This window comes from Gymnoscopelus braueri, assembly GCF_963280865.1.
Source record: "Gymnoscopelus braueri genome assembly, chromosome: 22".
Lineage (NCBI taxonomy): Eukaryota > Metazoa > Chordata > Actinopteri > Myctophiformes > Myctophidae > Gymnoscopelus > Gymnoscopelus braueri.
In genome coordinates, this window is record NC_137624.1 from 8,326,632 (window position 1) to 8,345,170 (window position 18,539).

Below are 18,539 nucleotides of genomic sequence, written 5' to 3' on the forward strand. Positions count from 1 at the left end.
TACATTTTATACAAAACTTGTGAAATGGGACATTCTGCATTATGAGTACTTTCTACTTTTGGTACTTTAAGTACATTTTGATGGCCAATACTTTTGTACTTTTACTCAAGTCAATTTTGAATTCCGGACTTTTCACTTGTAACAGAGTACTTCTACATTGCAGCATTGATACTTTTACTTAAGTGAAGAAATTGAGTACTTTTTCCACCACTGCCAAGGGAGAGAGAGAGACAGAGAGACAGAAGCTAGGGGCCAGACATCCAGGTATTCTAAACTGGTTACATTAGACCAAACAGGCCGTCTCCCCCTCTGTAATTGGAGGCCCTGGGTTTCAGAAAAGAGAGGGCCGGTGTGCGTCCCTCTGCCAAGTGGGCTAGTTAATGTTTATTTGGAATTAATTACCAAGGAGAGTGGAAACCTTGCTAGCTCCCTGAGAGAGAATCCAGACCCTGGAGGCAGAGAGTGTGAGGGGAAAGCGACATAGTACCAATTACAAAAGAAAAGAGGAGAAAAAAAAGACAATTTGGAGAGAGAGATGTTTGATACTGTTCACTCTTAAAAGCAGACTGCACTTTACAATGAGAGTTGCATTTTATTTGCACTGGTTCTCACCGTTGGGTCCAGGGGGGGTCAACCAGAGGTCTAAATGGAAACCCTTACCGTTCTGCAGTGGTGGAAAAAGTACTCAAATGTTTTACTTAAGTAAAAGTATCGATACTGCAATGTAGAAGTATTCAGTTACAAGTAAAAGTTACAATACTTTTGTAAAAGTACAAAAGTATTGGTATCAAAATGTTCTTAAAGTACCAATAGTAAAAGTACTAAAACGTTTGAAAATAGCAAATAGCTCACACGACGCGTTGTGAAATTGTAGCTCGGCTATTTTCAAATAGCCTATGTACTGTATGAAATACGGCTAAAATCTGCAAATAATTGTAGTAGAGTAAAAATACAATATTTGAAATAGGGCTTAAGTGGAATTCGTAATTCATAATGTATTGTTTTCCGCCTTCCTATAAATGTAGTGGAGTCAAAAGCACAATATTTGTCTTTGAAATGTAATGGAGTACATTTAACAAAAAAAATTATAAAGTACACATGCTCATAAGGCATAAAGATTTGTATTTCAAACTTTCAAGAGAAATTTCAAGATTCTTCAAAATGTAGATAAGCTAGTATTTGGGTACTATTTTGGGTTTGTAGTATTTGAACCTAGATGAATAGATTCATCACAAAAAAGCCAGAGGCTTGTTTCCATTGTGCTCCAAACTGCTCCATAAACAATCCAGACAAGCAACAGCACAACAAACAACGATATATATATAAAAACTAAAATAAATTCAACTGCATTTCTTGATATATTTAGTTTGTATCGTTGTTTGTTGTTAGTTAAAGCAGGAAGAAAACAGATGGAGCAGGCAGTATGGTATAGGTCACTGTGTTAAGTCACTGTCTACATAATCCAAACGTTGTGGGTTCAAATCCTCCTGCTTCTTTACTCTAAAGCATGTTTTGAACTCTTAACGTCCAGAAACTACACTTAAAAGCACCAAAAGAAACATAAATGTGTAAATGTGTGTAGGTGTCGTAGGGCAGCGGATAGTTGGTGGACACCTCTGTGGTCTTTGGCAAATACCACACGGCGACCAGGGGCACAGGTTCAATTCCAACCCCTGCAAGCGGACCCATAAGAAAAATTGTCAACTTTCCAAAGTATTACGAAATTGTCAAGGACATTTCAATATTCTTCAACATAAAAAACAAGTAGGATTGGAATCCAGAACCTTTGGATCATGTAGAGAGTGTCTTTACACGGTGAGCTATTGAACTTGTTATTCAACAGATGCCAAATGGATTCATTAAAAAAAAGCCAGAGTGCTTGTTTCCATTGTGCAACAAACAACAATATATATCAAAAATTCAACTGCATATCTTGATATATTTTGTTTGTATCATTGTTTGTTGTCAGTTAAAGAAGGAAAAAAACTATTTCAAAACAGGCAGCATGGTAGGTCACTGTGTTAAGACACTGTCTGTATGAGCCAAAGGTAGTGGGTTCAAATCCCCCTGCTTTACTACCGATATGAAGCATGTTTTGAACACTAACGTCCAGAAACTACACTTAAAGCACTAAAAGAAACATGTGTAAATGTGTGGAGGTGCTGCAGGGCAGTGGATAGTTGGTGGACACCTCTGTGGTCTTTGGCAAATTCAAAAAATGCCTCTGGTGATAAACTTGCCCCATAATTGCATACTGGGCCCTGATTGGTCCCTCACAACTTCGGAGGGAGAGAAATCAGATCTCTATTGAGAGGGGCCAGACCTAATCTGCCAAGGGCAAACTTTTTTTTTTTGGAAGATTAGTCTGGAACCAGGCTCGTTGTAACCTCGCATCACCAGTCTTTCCACCTCGGAGGAAAGCCTGGTCTCTGTTACTAAAGACCCATATGATCCGGTCTAGGCCACGCCTACTAAAAAAAGAAAAGAAAAAATAATCCTCTTTCCGGATTCTGCCCATCCGGTTTTGCGGTGCCGCTTTGTTTTGGTTCCCCAATCCCTATTTAGAAATGGAATAGAATTTCCCCGTGGGATAATACAGACGCTAAATAGTCTCCGGATAGTGCACGCACATTTACATTAAAAAAATAAGCTAAACTATGCCGCATCAAGGATTTTATTAGGACGGACCTATTTTGGGGTGAGACGTCTTTCCGGTTCTGCCCATCCGGCCACTTTTTATTTTTTTAACTTCCGCTCCCGACCGGATCATATACCCGAAAAGGAATGGTGCCCAGGCTAGGCTCGTTGTGATGTCACCAATTAGTTCTAACGTTGATTGAAAGCAGCAGACTGGTAGAAGCATCAATTCACTGCGGGTTGTGTGTGTGTGTGTGTGTGTGTGTGTGTGTGTGTGTGTGTGTGTGTGTGTGTGTGTGTGTGTGTGTGTGTGTGTGTGTGTGTGTGTGTGTGTGTGTGTGTGTGTGTGTGACTTTTAGATGTCATGTCATTACGCACAAACCTTAAGAAGATTTATACATAATTTAAAAAAATCACAACCCATTGTCCTCAACATATGGTGCTTAATTTAAAATGTATGGTTCCATTTGCACTCTCTCAGAGTTAAATGAACACGGAGGATTTTAACCGTGTGAGGTTGAGAACCACTGAGGTAAAGAAGAACAGAAGCCTTCACAAACCCTGCCGCTCCCCCCCCCCCCTCTCGCCGGCACCTCCTGGGCCTGGCCGGCCTATTAAGGAAGTGAATAGATGGATTTGTTCCATGGTAACAGGTATCCTCCTGCTACTTCTTTATCACATGCTCTGACCCCTCTGGGTGCTTTCCAAGGTTGAAGTGAAAGAGCTGAGGGTGTAGTATGTACGTCACTTACAAAGAGTAAGAGCAGAGATCTACCTGACACAGTCTGCCTGGATGTGATCTGTTCCTTTTCCTCCTAGTCTCTCGTCGTGACAAACAAGAGGTTGGAGGAAAAAAAGCTCTTTTCCATGAGCTCCACAGCATCAGCTCTTGGTTGGTGGATAACAGGTTATCCTTACACCTCGGAGAAACAAAACGAATTTTCATCTTTCGACCTGCCTACCTCACCCCTCAACTTCAAATATGACCTCAAACATCTTAAAAGTGTGAAAAACCTGGTGGCGCAAGAGAAAAGGAAATGCTTCATAAGCTGAAGGCTAGGGGTTTGAATCTTGGTCCTGGTAAATCGTTATTTTGGGTGTTTGTAAGGCGAGGAGCCGACCTCACACTCTCTTAGCTCCGGCAGGAGCTTTAAGAAATGTACATAATAAACAAAGCGATCTTTTTTATTTAAGCATTTCTTTTGTGTGACTTCCTATTAATTTTAGTCATATGACCCATGCTCTACAGTATACCAACGAATCGACATGAAAAGATTCTAATCGATTTTTTAAATAATCGACTAAATCGATAAGTGTGACTAACCACCTATCCCTGTATTATACTTTGTTGTACAATGGTGGCGTCCAAAAATGGTGAAAATAGCAGATAGGCTATTTAATAAGGGAGTAACTTTATGCAAGTCTCTGCTCAGACACTGAATTATTTTGATACGGTCCAGAAATAATGAGTGCACAGACAAACAGCGAGTCTCTTTAGAAGCTGCTCTTTTTATTGAATCTATTCTTAAAAAAAAGTTTGGTGAAGGTCATATTTCACTGCATTTCTTTTTCACTATGCTAAAGATTTTTAGTTGGCATGCAGTGAAATAAATGTACGACAAGTGACAACGCAATAAATTAGCATATAATTTACATTTGAAAAAAAATTAGTAACAGTGTACCAACATTAATACTGAATATAAAATATACGCAACTATATCACATGATGCTTCTCATTTTCTCTCGTGCACTTTTCGGTGCAGGTATTACAAGCAATGTGACATTCAAAACATCCAAGTTCACAGCAATGAGTACCAGTTTGATCGAGCAGTTCTTTTTTTTCCTTTTTTTCCTGGAGGCTCCTTTGTCCCATAACCAGTAGATGAGCTTCAGGAATGACATTAGTCGTGAAAGCTCAGCACTTTTTTTTTTGGAGTTCATTCCATTTCAAATGCCTTTCCAGCATCCGCTGTCCATTCCACCCCCACCCACCCCCATTGTCCTGATTCAAGGTTGGGTAAAAACCATTGAAATCTGTCTCTATCGTCGTTATACCGATAATGGTGGCTACAAAAAAGTAGCAGCAGCAAAAAAATAAAATTAGCATAGTTGTTAACAGCTCCGATCCTTGCGGACATCATGGTGTGGTGTCTCCCGTCCTTCCGAAGGATTCCATAGTCACACCTTTGTAGCGAGTGTGTAACATAACATCAGACGTTTGTTGGTGGAGTGTGTTCCCATTCACAACACACGTGCCAGCAGGTATGGAATATAGGGCAGTGGTTCTCAAAGTTGGGGTCTCAGGGTTCCTTGAGGGGGGGGGGGTTCCAAATGGACCCTTACAGATCTCTAACTCTGAAAGTGTACAAATGCAACACAATTGGTTCCATTTGTACACTCTTAGAGTTATGGGGGATCCTTGAAATAAAAAAAAGTTTGAGAACCACTGAATATAGGGGATCATCAATGACTTGACACCACAATACAGAATAACAACCACCAGCCGTGTCTTTTTTGTTGTCGTCGTTGGTAGAAATAAACGAAACAATTAACCGTATCTGTAACAATTAAACATTTCCCAGTGTGAGGTAAGAACAGAAGTTTACAAACAAAACAAATTTAAAAAAGACCAGCTTTAACCAAATGGAAATATTGACTATCATTCCATGTTGTTTAGATCCAGCCTCGCGTTATGCTCACTACAATGGGATGGGGGGGGTTGGAAATAAAGAGCACCCACTTCATAGCACCAGGCACCTGGGCAAGACATGCCCTCGGAGACGAGAAGGGAAAGGGAGGAGGTAAACAAATGCACTCGATTGGGCAAAAAATAAAAAAAGGTTGAGTCTTGTCTCCTGCTATAGACCATATTCACACGGGGGCCATTTTGGAATTTAACATTGAAAGTGCCACCCGTTGCCGAGGCAACGGGGTGGCACTTCATTGACTTAATAGAAACATGGCCGCCGTGTGAATATGGTCTATAGTCTCTATGCACAGCAGCCATTCACAGGTGTTACCAATGATACTAATGAAGGCTCTGTCCCATTCTGGTCAAACAGAGTCAGGGTGCTGATATTGTGCATGTTAGCTCACTGGAAACACTCTGCTACACCAGTGGATCTAAAATGTGGGTCCAGGGACCCTCATGGTTCCTTAAGGGGTTTCCAAATGGCCCCTTACGGGTGTGTAACTCTGAGAGTGTACAAATGGAACCAAATTGACCCGTAAGGGACCATTTGGTTCTATTTGTACACTCTCAGAGTTATGGGGGTCGTGGAAATTGAAAAATCTGAGAACCACTTTGCTACACTAAATGGAACAGAGCCTTCATTAGTATCATTGGTAACACCCGTGAAGGAAGTGATCATGTGGCTGCTGTGCATAGAGCCTATTGGGTAAAAGCGACAGAGGGTGAAAGAAGATTAGGGGGTAACGTTTGTGCAGAAAATGTGCGATCTATCACGCTGTGAGCTTGTAGATCGGACATTTTCGGCGTGCACCACCGTCGCGCGGCGAGTATAAATCAGGGGAGTTATGCCATGGTCTGGCAATGCGATGCTACTGCGCCATGGTGTGTGTGTGTGTGTGTGTTCAGTGCTGGCCCTTTACTTAACTCTTATCACGGTACTTGAAACCATAACCACCCTTTTTTGCGTGCTCATTAATACAAACATAATAATCAAGGGGATGGTTCATAATACAAATGGATAATAATATCACACTATACAACGAGTTGAGTCGAGTAAATTGGCCGCTTCGTGTTGCATTTAATGGCGTAGTTGCGTGTACTGAAATGATTGGGCGTTGGTCCTTCAAAATGTATCCTTCAGTAGTAAACTGAGAGCCTGGCCATCGGATCGGAAGACTAATAAAGGCAAAGTTTGCTAAAGGGTTAATGTTTCACAACGCACCCAGGCACCGTCTGACAACGTCGACACACTACTTTGGAGTCACGTTCATGGCCGACTGACACTGACTACACTTTATTGACAGTATCAAGAACAGTAGTGGACAGTAACTAAGTACATTTACTTGAGTACTGTACTTAAGTACAATTTCTATTATTTGTTTTAGTTTTTCGCAAGCTGATGACTTAACTCAGCAAAATGTTTAGGACTCTGTTTAGGACTGAAACTTACACAAATATTTTATGAATTAACTACTTAAGCCCTATTTCAAAAATTGAGGAAATAGCCAATCTACATTTCAGAACATTTCAGAACATTTCTAAAAAATTTACTTTGTAATTTGAACATTTTGAATATTGAGTATTCACATATACTGAGTATATACTTTGTCCACCACTGATCAAGAAGTAAGGCACCCCACATGGGAAAGAAAAGAACACATTGATAGAAACAATGCTCTTACAACCACATACAATTTTGTTTTTTTCTGATCCTTGACTACCATCATATACAATATACAAATACTCACATACAGTAAAGTAGCAACGGTATGTAACTTTTTTTTTAAAAGTATGTAACTTGTAAATAACTCGCAGTACGTTAAGGATTTACAGTATGGTAACATTTTTCATTCCAGCACAGAAAACATATGAATATGAACAATAATCACATTATATTCCCTTCCATGACAGTAGGCTATTATCTGGAAAAATAAAAAATAACAATTCAACTTGATGGGAGAGTTCAATGACTCTACGATTGTTTTTGAATGGTACAATAAATATACAGTACACTGATAGGGTTTGTTGTAATGGGAGTGTTGAATTGTAATTGGCAAAAAATATTTACACAAAAGTGCACCACAAGCTAAAGTCTGTCTGCCAATAGCACCATCACAGTTGTCCCGAGAAAGGAGCCCCACCACTTAGACCACTGCTTCTCAACGCGGGCTGCAGGGACCCCCGGGCGGTCCTTGAGTCGGTTCCAGGGGGGAACTTGATAGTTCGGAATCAAATGGACCCTTACAGGCCTGTAACACAGAGAGTGAACTAAATGGAACCAAACGGACACCATTTGGTTCCATTTCTACACTCTTAAAGAGTTAAATTACCACTGAGGATTTTACAGTATAGATTGGGGGTCCCAGATTTTAAAAAAATTGGTTAAATGGGGGTCCGTGGCCTAAAGCATCTCAAACTGGGGGTCTTTTAAATTAAAAAAGGTTGAGAATCACTGACATGGACCCACCCTCTACTCACATTCCCTCCTCCGTTTGGGAGTCATTTTCTCTCCATCGTCCTCACCAGGGTACACCCTCTGTGTGTGATGTGTCCAGCACTTTGGATTCATAAACAACAAACCAAAATGACAAAGAGGAAGACTAAACAATGATTAAAAAAACCCCAATAATAATAATAATTATTATTATAATAAAAATAACAGTACTAACAAAACAAAAAAAGAAATCTTCTAAGTTCCACTTCACAGAAGTGAAAATAAAAACAGTTGTGTGTCGTCAGCGTACAGGCTGAGCAGTGGTTTGGTCTCCACCAATGAGGGAGCTTCAGGAGGAACCGGTTGTGACAAAACAGGAAATCCCTTTATTCCGCTGGTCCGGCGACCCCCAGGGGACCTTGAGGGGGTTCCAGGACGTCCCCGGCTGAATGATTGATACGTTAGGAACCAAAATGGACCCTTGATCCATTTGCAAACTCTAGGTTAGTTTAGAGTTAAATTAACACTGAGGATTTGACAGTGTTGTAGATTGAGGTTCCAGAGATCAGATACTGTATCAACTGGGGGGTCCGTGGCCTAATGCACATCAAACTGGGGGTCCCTAAAAAAAGAAGGTTGAGAAATCACTGCCTTATTCTCTTTCTCCAGGGCTCATCTCTTTGTTTCTCTCTGCCAGGGGTCGAGTTGTCTGGTCTGTCCTGTTTTCCTCTCCCTTTTCAGTGCTGTCTCCCTCCATCGTTCCTCTGTCTGTCTGTCTGTCTGTCTGTCTGTCTGTCTGTCTGTCTGTCTGTCTGTCTGTCTCTGTCTGTCTGTGTGTGTCTGTTGCTCCTTCTCTCTTCCAGAGTCAGTGTCAGTGTCCCTGGTATGTCAGAGTCCCTGGTATGTCAGAGTCAGTGTCCCTGGTATGTCAGAGTCCCTGGTATGTCAGAGTCAGAGTCCCTGGTAAGTCAGAGTTAATGTCCCTGGCAGGTCTTGCAGCACATCTGTCTGAAGTACGCACGACTGCAGAACTTGAACTTCAGCACCAACGGGCAATAGGCCACTTTGTTTACATCTTTGCATTCTAGAGAGAGAGGGAGAGAGAGAGAGAGAGAGGTGGTTTAGTTGACAATGAATGCAACAAAAATAGTCAAACAAGCAGTGGTTCTCATCTTTTTCTAGATCAGGGCCCAATTGAAGCTCCTGAAAGTGTTTGCTAGTTATTATCATTCAAAGAAGAGGTTACCTATTTGGGACAAACTTTCTGGTGAAAAAATGGCAATAAAAGTGATGGTGAAAGTCAACCAAAAAACAATAATTTGTGGCAGGATCTTTTATCAACCAGTGTAACTCTAGCGGGAGCCCTCATTCAATGTCATTTTGACTACGCCTGCACCTCATGGTTCACTAACATCTCAATGTCACTAAAATCAAAACTACAGACCTCTCACAACAAACTAATAAGACAACTACTAAGGCCTCACACACAGGACTCACCTAATCCCACTTTGCTAGTCTGGGTTGGCTCAAGGTAGAGCCAACCCAGAGTTGGCTCTAGAGTGCAACATCTCTCAATGGCTCTGGTCTTTAAGATATTCAGAGGAACAGTCCCCAGTTACCCGTCAAACTATACTTCTCCAGATCTGGAGAGTGAGTGATGCCCATGGAGCACGAGATGGAGCTCATTTGACCTCGTTCCTCCAAAATTTGGCTCAAACATGGTGGAAAATCTACCACCAAAAGGTGGAATGCCAAAAGCCATTAAAGATGTTGACTCCCTACACAAACTCAAAACTAACCTAAAGGAATGGATGACCATAAAATACAATCAGGCTTAATATAATATCTTTGAACAGAACATAGCATAAACTTTGACTGTACTACCTGTACTGTTAATAAGCATGTTAATAAAGTATTCAATCAATCAATCAATCATATTGTAATTATGACAACCAATCCCTTAGTAAAACTATCATTATTATTTGAATTGTGACTATACAGTATTGTAAAACATTCCGATTTTGGACATGACTGACAACAATACATCTCCTGAAGGAGGATTTACCCGAGAACCTATTGGGTATTATTGTTGTGAAATGTGTGTGCACACACACATTGATTAATCGGTCAATCCCAGTGTATACTGTACATGTATATTGTGGCTACGTACAGCAGCAGTACTGCATACTTCTATAGCACAGAGTACTACAATACTGTGTACTTCAGTACGATGTGCAAATGGTGAAAGTGATGGTGAAGGAGGATTTACCCGAGAACCTATTGGGTATTATTGTTGTGAAATGTGTGTGCACACACACATTGATTAATCGGTCAATCCCAGTGTATACTGTACATGTATATTGTGGCTACGTACAGCAGCAGTACTGCATACTTCTATAGCACAGAGTACTACAATACTGTGTACTTCAGTACGATGTGCAAATGGTGCAAAAACAGGTCGCCTGCTTTTAAAGACATTTCACACAAACCGAAAATCAGTCTCTGGAAAGGGCCTTTCAGTGTGGAGTTTGCATGTTCTCCACTAGGGTAGGTACCCTGTCAAAAAACATGCAGTAATCCTAGTCTCTATACTGCCTCCCCCTGGTAAACCGGGGCGCCTGATGGAGGGGTAAGGAACTGGTTGGAATAACGTGTTCGTTCCACGCGCTACGTCCAAGCGGGCAAACTCCCCCCCCCCCCCCGTCCGTCAGGTGATAGGAAGCGGCCTGCTCACTCCTCATGCATTGAAGGAAGCTTGAGCTAAATTCGGGGCTCTCCCCAGGCTGACAGAGGGAGAGTAGCGCCCAGGATTACAGCTTAGGCAATTGGCACTGGGTGAAAAAAATGGTTACAAAATCGTGGGATAAAAAAATATATAAAAAAGAAAACTATGCCAGTCTCTTACGGATCCATTTGGTTGCATTTGGACACTCGCAGAGTTAAATGAAACACTCAGGATTTCACCGTGCGGTGCCCTCAAAACCAGGGATAATCAATCAGAAATCCTCCAGTGAGAGACAGACTGCAGGAATGCAATGATGCAAAGCTGGAGCCCTCAGTACTGCCGCCAACACCACGCATTACAACAGAGAGTGAAATCATTTTCTAAATAGCCTCAGACAGGAGTCTTCCTAAACACCAAATAATCCCGTAGCTAAGGTATATTCAGTATTTCCTTGTTTTTTTTACCCTCTTTTTTTATAGCGACCGTCTATAATACCAGTGGTTCTCAAAGTGGAGTCCAGGGACCCCCAGGGGTCCTGGAGGGGGTTCCAGGAGGTCAGCAAAATGAGTTAATATAGTATCCTAGACCAGTTTAACCCCTATATCAGGGGTCTTCTCAGAGTTACTACAGGGGGGGCCACCAAATCTTTGTGAGAAAGGATATTTCTTTTACTTTAACCACTTGAACCCTAGCATCCTTATTCTGAGGAGAACTTTAGCCGAAAATAGCAGATCTATAAGCTCACAAGCTGCGAGGCGTTGTGAGCTTGTAGATCGGCTATTTTTAACATGAATCAAACATGACAGTGCTGTCAAACAAGTCTATGAAGCTATCTATGAAATCTATGAAAATTTTGAATCTGTAACATAATTCTTATATATATGTTGAAGACCCCTGCCCTGTACATCGGCAATTTGAAAATAGCTTCTGCTATTTTCCAATAATATTATTGAAACATTTTAACACCATTCCTGTGTTCCTGGCACAAAATATTGGTCAATTTGGGGGTCCCTGACATGAAAAGGTTTGAGAAGCACTGCTCTATACAAGGTAGTGAGGATAACCTCCCTAAAGGCCTCTACAAGTTGTTCTTACTCTGCAACTATACTTGGAGACAAGAAGAGAGCAAAAAGACTGAGGCACATTCTGGCCTCATCCACTGCCTGGGCTGCCTGCCACATCCCTAGGATGCACACACACTAACACACACACACTAACACACACACACACACACACACACACACACACACACACACGTACGCGCACGCACGCACGCACGCACACACGCACGCACGCACACACACACACACACACACACACACACACACACACACACACACGAACACACACGCACACCCACACACCGCTCTGAAATGTCTTATCACGATTGGAGTGTCTTCCCTTATTAGGCTGCAGCCCCAGCCTCGGCAGAGCCAAATGCAACGAGACGTTGCCTCACTGCCTCGTCCGTAAAGGAACAATTAGCCTACAGCTAATCCCATTAGCCGGCCCTGTAAACGCTTCTGCTCACGTTTTCCATTCAGGTCCTAATCGAACGGAGCCTTCTCCTTTCTCTGCGCGTCTGAACGGCCATCCATCATGTGTAAGCGTATATGGAGGGCCGAGGCTAGCTTTTCGCTTTGACCCGACGCCAGCCTTTTCGCTGGAAAGATTAATGTCGCTGGCAGCGGCTGTGGGGAGTGTGTCATCCAGAGCCGTGTTTAGGTCATAGTTAGAAGAGCGCAGATGAAGATAGAGAGAATTGCGTCTTTGCGTGTTTCTTTTTTTTTTTACCACTTAAACCCTATGTATCGCTGTTGTCGGCCAGAAACCTCTTATCTCCATGTTTTAACTTTTTGTGTTTTTTCGTAAATTAACGCCCTACTTGTTCATACTACAGCGTCGCACAAAAGCATCAAAAGTAGCAGATCTACAAGCTCGAAACGCGGCGCGTTTTGAGCTTGTAGATCTGCTACTTTTGCTGTTGTTGTTTTTATTAGAATCCTGAAAAATAACAGTTTTGGACATATGAGGTTTACACCCGAAATAGACAATGAACTTTGTTAACCGGGGGTTCCCCCAGGGGTCTATACTCGGTCCCCCTCCTATTTAACCTCTACACCAAATCATCAAATAGCCTACATGCTAGATCGGCTATTTTCGCAGAATATTCGCCAGTCTTTTGCCAAATGTTTGCCTGTTACGTTATGTCATGTCCAGAATAGGGACGCTACTAGGGTTCATGTGGTTGTTGAACAAATGCACATACAGTGCAATGCGTAGGTATTCCCCATCCCACAGGTTCTATGTTCCCCGGGTTCTATGTTCCCCGCTTACCTAACCCTAAACCTAAACCTACTGTAACCCCTAACCCTAAGATAAGTGGGGAACATAGAACCCGGGGAACATAGAACATGAGGAACATAGGGATGACCCCGTCCTGGCAACATCTAGATCTGGAGACAGCAACACGTTTCTTCATAAAAGTGATGAAAACCATAAATCGACAACTTGTCACCCAGCCATGTAAAGCAAAGTGTTAAAATGTGAGGGCAGGTTCAGACAGGCGTTTCCGTGTGTGTGTGTGTGTGTGTGTGTGTGTACAGGAACATGCGTGTACTGTATATAGCTATCTTACCGTCGCCGTTGGAGATAGGCGTGGCATCACACTTGCTCTCACACTGCTGCATGGTGGTGGGCCGCAGGGACTCGGCACACTCGTTGGATGGCTGACCCGTGTAAGAGAGACACTGCACCGTTCTCATCTGCTGGCCCAGGCCGCACTGCGCCGAACACTGTGACACAAGACACACACGCACGCACACGCACGCGCACACACACACACACACACACACACACACACACACACACACACACACACACACACACACACACACACACACACACACACACACACACAAGCCGTTACAGCAGTGGTTCTCAAACTCTGATGTCAAGGACCCCCTAAATAATGTGTATTTGGCTGCGGACCCCCGGCAGGGACCCCCGGAAGCAAAGATTTGAGTAACAAAAACATTTGCTTAAAAAAATATACATATTCAAAGATTTGCACACATTTTCAAGATTTTTGAATAGCCAAAGTATATTAGGATTAAAGTGGTTAAAATGATTGTGACGCTATATTAACACATTGTGCTGGGGACCCCCTGGTACCCCCCTAAGGACCCCTGGGGGTGGGGGGTTCCTTTGAGAAACAATGCATTACAGCACATATAAAAGCAACATCATTATAGACATGTAGCCAGAGGCCCCTAGAAGCCATAGAGTGGTCCAGGGATGGAGTATTTCTGTAGGCAGAACCAGGAAGTTGGGCATCTTCCTGGTTCCCACCATGTAAAGAAGGAAACTGGGACTCAAACTGGAGCCGGCCGTTCAATGGAATGCATTGGAGTCAATGAGAGCTGCGTGGACAGAGCCTAAGAATTGTTTTAAATGACTGACCTTTGTCAGATAATCGGTAAATAAGAACGAAAATAGACGTTTTTTAAAATCAGGCTCAAGTGTAATAAAATGTCTTAATTTGTATTTATTTGTTTGCTTAGAAGTGGCATTTCTGAAATCTAAACGTGAATCAAAGCTAGGTCTTTTCAAATAGATTTCAAGATCGTTTTTTCTTTTTTCCCTTACAGAAATATCGGTCAAAGCGTTCTGTAGGACTCTCCAAAAAAAAACAACGTATCGTTATCGGTATCAAAAATCTGCAATCGGTTGGGCTCTATTATTCTGAGTAGTCATACACTGCATTGCTTGACCCAATCAGCCAGTCACCAGGGGGGGACAGGAGAGCCACGGAGCCACAGGCAGCCTAGAAAGACACAGTCACCTTTCCCTCCCCTCTCTTCCTGAACTGATTAAACTCTCCGAGGGAGACCTTTTATCCTGCTTAACTGGCCATTTGAAAGGCATCGTGAGGGGAATGAAGGAAGATGGCATGCTTAAGTACGAGTCAGTAGCATTAGCAGGTCAGTGCTCTATGAATGGGACAAAGCTCACTGCACTGTGATGTAAGCAACAAAAAAAAAAGAAAAACCTTGCCCCAGTTTAGCCTCTGAAATTCCAGTGTAATTCTTTAATGACAGCCTGACTAGCAGTTGAGCTACACTAATATATCGTCGCTGTCGGGCAGAAACCTCTTATCTCCGTATTCTAACTTTTTTCAAGTAGTATGATCAAGTGCCCACTTGATCGTACAACAGCGTCACACGAAAGCATCAAAAGTAGCAGATCCGCAAGCACGAAACGCGTTTCGAGCTTGCAGATCTGGTACTTTTGATATTTTTGAATTTGAATCCTGAAAAGCAACCGTTTTGGACATATGAGGTTTCCACCCGACAGAGAAGATATAAAGGGCTACAGCAGACTAGCATAAATCACATTGTGTGTAATTATGAGGCCGTGGGCAATAGTTCTCATTTGAGCTGTGGCTGTCTGCTACTCCAGTATTGCACATAAGCGCAGGCTTTACCAAACAATTAAAAATAATCAGTTTGAGCCTTATTTCTCATTGCAGATCCACACTCCACAGCCACGTACAGTACTGTATGAATTGGGTATCCATGCAAAGCACAGTTGCTGTAATCTGGCGTACATTCCTTACACCTGGTGACGCAAAACCCACACGTTTGATGTAATTTGATGTCAACGTCAACATTTCGCAGGAAAAACACAAAGCAGACGATAGGTTATTTCTTTTCTCCACACTATGATCTCCTCACATCCAAACATTTCTTTTAACAATTATTATTGATAAACTATAGCCATGAATGAAAAACAGTATCGCAGTGTCGCTGTATTCTGACATTGGTGCCAGGGAATCAAAGGTGACAAGGTCCTTTGTCCTGATTCGCTCTTTTTGTGGAGGTACTAAGATCCACCACACCTGCCAAATAGCCCTGCGTATGAACATGAATGAGTGTGTGTGTGTGTGTGTGTGTGTGTGTGTGTGTGTGTGTAAGTATGTGACATGAGCCCAGCCATCAACACATGGCCGCCCCCATCATTTGACCGGCTAGCGGGGCTTTACCGTCACCTTCAATGAGCCTAAAGCCTCACCCTTCAGATCATCGCGAGCCCTGCATGTCATCCCTTCCCAATTAGAGGGTCTTTATTAGGGCCTGCTGCCGGCCCATGACAGATGGCGTACGTCAATGGCGAGTCTTTAAGTGGGATTTGAACTAGTGACCTTTTGGCCCGGGAGACCGGGGGACTTCGCAAAGCTGCTGCTGCCGCAACAATCTCCCCTCTCTGGCGCTCTCCGAGAGCCGAGCGAAGAGAAACGAGAGAGAGAGAGAGAGGGGCGGAGAGTGTGAACGTTAGAATTACGGTGAGAGAGAGAGAGAGAGTGTGAGAGTTTAAGCCTGGTTTAGACTTCGTCATGCAAACGGTGTCCGGCGCTGAAAATAGCCGATCTACAAGGTCACAACCGCGACGCGTTGTTAGCTTGTAGATCGGCTATTGTAGGGGTCGATCGAGGGTTGTAGGGGTCTGTAGAAACCAAAATGTGTATACCGTAATGTAGCCTGTGTTATTTTTCTTTTGTTTAGGCTGCATTTGTTTTTTCTTGGTAACGTCAGTACCTTTGGTGTGGTTTCTCCTTTGTAAAAATGTTCAAGATTATTCAACAATAGCAGATCTACAAGCTCATTGCGCGGCACGAAGTGACGTGCTATGAGCTTGTGCGTCTGCTATTTTTGAATAGCCAAAGCATATTATGATTAAAGTGGTTAAAATTATTATGATGCCATATTAAAAGAATTCTGGTTTGAGACAAAAAGGGTGAGTTAGGCTTTCATATTTTCTGTTGACCACCATATTGCGTTTAGTCATTCAATGGCAACAGTTTCTCGTCAATCTTCAAGTTGAACAAACAGTATAAAAAGGATATAAGTTGTCAGTATGGATTTTGTTTGAATGAGTCATATATATGAGCCTATGCTTAGCCTCTATAGAACTGTTTCCCAAACAGTGGGTTAAATCAGAAGATTTAAAGATTTTAAAAAGTCACAACTTTTCATCAATTAAAAACAATTCCAACATTTTTCGTTGTGAGCTTCTAGATCAGCTATTTTCACTAGTTTGGGTCCCAGGGCAAACATCTCATTTCTCTTTTGGGTCTTGAGCTAAAAAGGTTGGGATAGCATCACAAATCATGCATTTTCAACTAAAACGAGGCGACTCACGCAGGCACTTTTTTTTCTCCCCAGCTGGAATTATGTAATTTCTGTTGCATGACACGGTCAAACAGTCAAGTATAATAAATGAGCCTTCCAGACAGCTCTCCATATGTGCACGAGAAAGCGCCGCATGAGGCCAAGGGCTCTGTGAAAGCAGGTTAGACTTTGTTGAACGTTCATCTCGCTCAACCAAAAAGAACCAATCTTTCAACTGACGAGGTGAAAGTTGAAGATCGTATATTTTCGGGGGAGCGGCCGCGCGACAAAATATAAATTAAGCTTTAACCTTGACAGGGCGCGGCGAAGAGCCTGCTCTTTGATAACCAGCACTGAGGTCATCACGCCATGCTTTGTTCCTGACCATTAATATGGTCATCATGAGCAGTGATTGAAGTACGACTAAGGCCGTCGCCATTATGAATTTTTACTTGACTTGACTTGATTAATTGTCGCTCAAATAATTGCGATGAACGGTTTAATTGTGTTTCTGTCGTTGAACATTGGAACATTATGAATACAAATTTAAGGTTCTGTTTGCTTTTGGGCTTCGTAAACCAATGGGCAGATAACATGACAAATAACTTACATCATTTAATAACTTTATACTTAAAAAAAACAAAAAAATACATGAATAGTGGAAATAGCTACTATCTACAAGCTCTAAACGCGTCACGCGTTTCGAGCTTGTAAATCTGCTTTTTGAAAATGTTTGAAAAGATATCGACATGGAAACGATTATGACAAGTTTATTCAAGGTTACTGTATGTGTGACAGATAAGGCCATTATGAAAATAATGCTCCCGTTAGACAAACCTAAAAGATGAGGTATCCCGATCAGATCGCACCAGCTAAACGCGTACGAAGAAAGACAAAAAGTCTTAGAAACAGAATAGAAACAGAAAATGTTTTGCGTCTAAAAACCTCGATGTGGACATTCCCTCCCTTTTTGCTGCGTCAGTGTGCCAGCATTCCTCTGTCTCTCATTATGAAAGCAGACCATGACCGAGACTGCATGCCTGACCCCTAACCTTTGACCTCCGACCTCGGCAACACTCAGCAAACTTCCTGACTGACCACATCACTGAAACCTTACCGTGACCTCAGCCCCCCCCCCCCCCCCAAAAAAAGAGGGGGAAAAAAATCCTGACCAAACAGTGGGTGGGGCAGTGTTTCCCAAATAATGGGTTGGGGTCCATTTTCGGGTCACGGACCCATTTTTATGGGTCGTGAGTAATATTTTTTTTTACAAATCACAAAAAAGAAAGTAGGGCATTAATTTACCAAAAAAGACAAAAAGTTAAAACATCTGCCCGACAGCAACGTCATGCTTGTAATCTGATATTTTTTTCAAAAGATTACAAAATAAATACATTCTAACATTTTTCAAAGTAACTATTACTATTTTTTTATAGTAAAAAAATAATCAAAGGAATCCCATTCAAAAAACAAAACAAAAACGTTTGTGAAGTAGTGAAAGCTCACAACACGCTATATTCACTAGTCACTGCGTGCTTGTAGATCTGATATTTTCACTAGTTTCACTTGTTCCCGTCTAATTTCTCTTTTGGGTCTTGAGCTATAAAAAAAAGTTTGGGGAACCACCGTGTCGAGAGATAAAGGGAGGACAGTAACGGTGCTAAATCCTTACCTGTCCCCATTCGCCGGGGATCCAGCGGGGCGGTGGACAGCGTCCCAGACTACAGCGGATCCTCACAGGCGGTTTGTTGTGGCTGGGACAGTGCACCGGAGGGAAGGTCTTGGTCAGGTCACTGCTCTTACACAGGACGATGCGATGCTTGAAGCCAGGGCCACATTTAGGCGTGCACTGTGGATTGGAGACAAAGTAGAGACCAGTGG

General features: G+C 42.4%; 1 protein-coding gene across 1 annotated transcript in view; it reads right to left on the minus strand.

The window, feature by feature from the left end:
- Positions 1 to 5,644: 5,644 nt before the first annotated feature.
- Positions 5,645 to 18,539, minus strand: part of adamts6 (ADAM metallopeptidase with thrombospondin type 1 motif, 6) — a 120,480-nt gene continuing 107,585 nt past the window's right edge. The window contains exons 23-25 of the mRNA XM_080419522.1: positions 18,331 to 18,507; positions 13,127 to 13,283; positions 5,645 to 8,847 (exon numbers count right to left, since the gene is read on the minus strand). Of these exons, the coding sequence (XP_080275648.1) occupies positions 8,738 to 8,847; positions 13,127 to 13,283; positions 18,331 to 18,507 (444 nt within the window). The 3' untranslated portion in view covers positions 5,645 to 8,737. The remainder of the gene's footprint in view (positions 8,848 to 13,126; positions 13,284 to 18,330; positions 18,508 to 18,539) is intronic.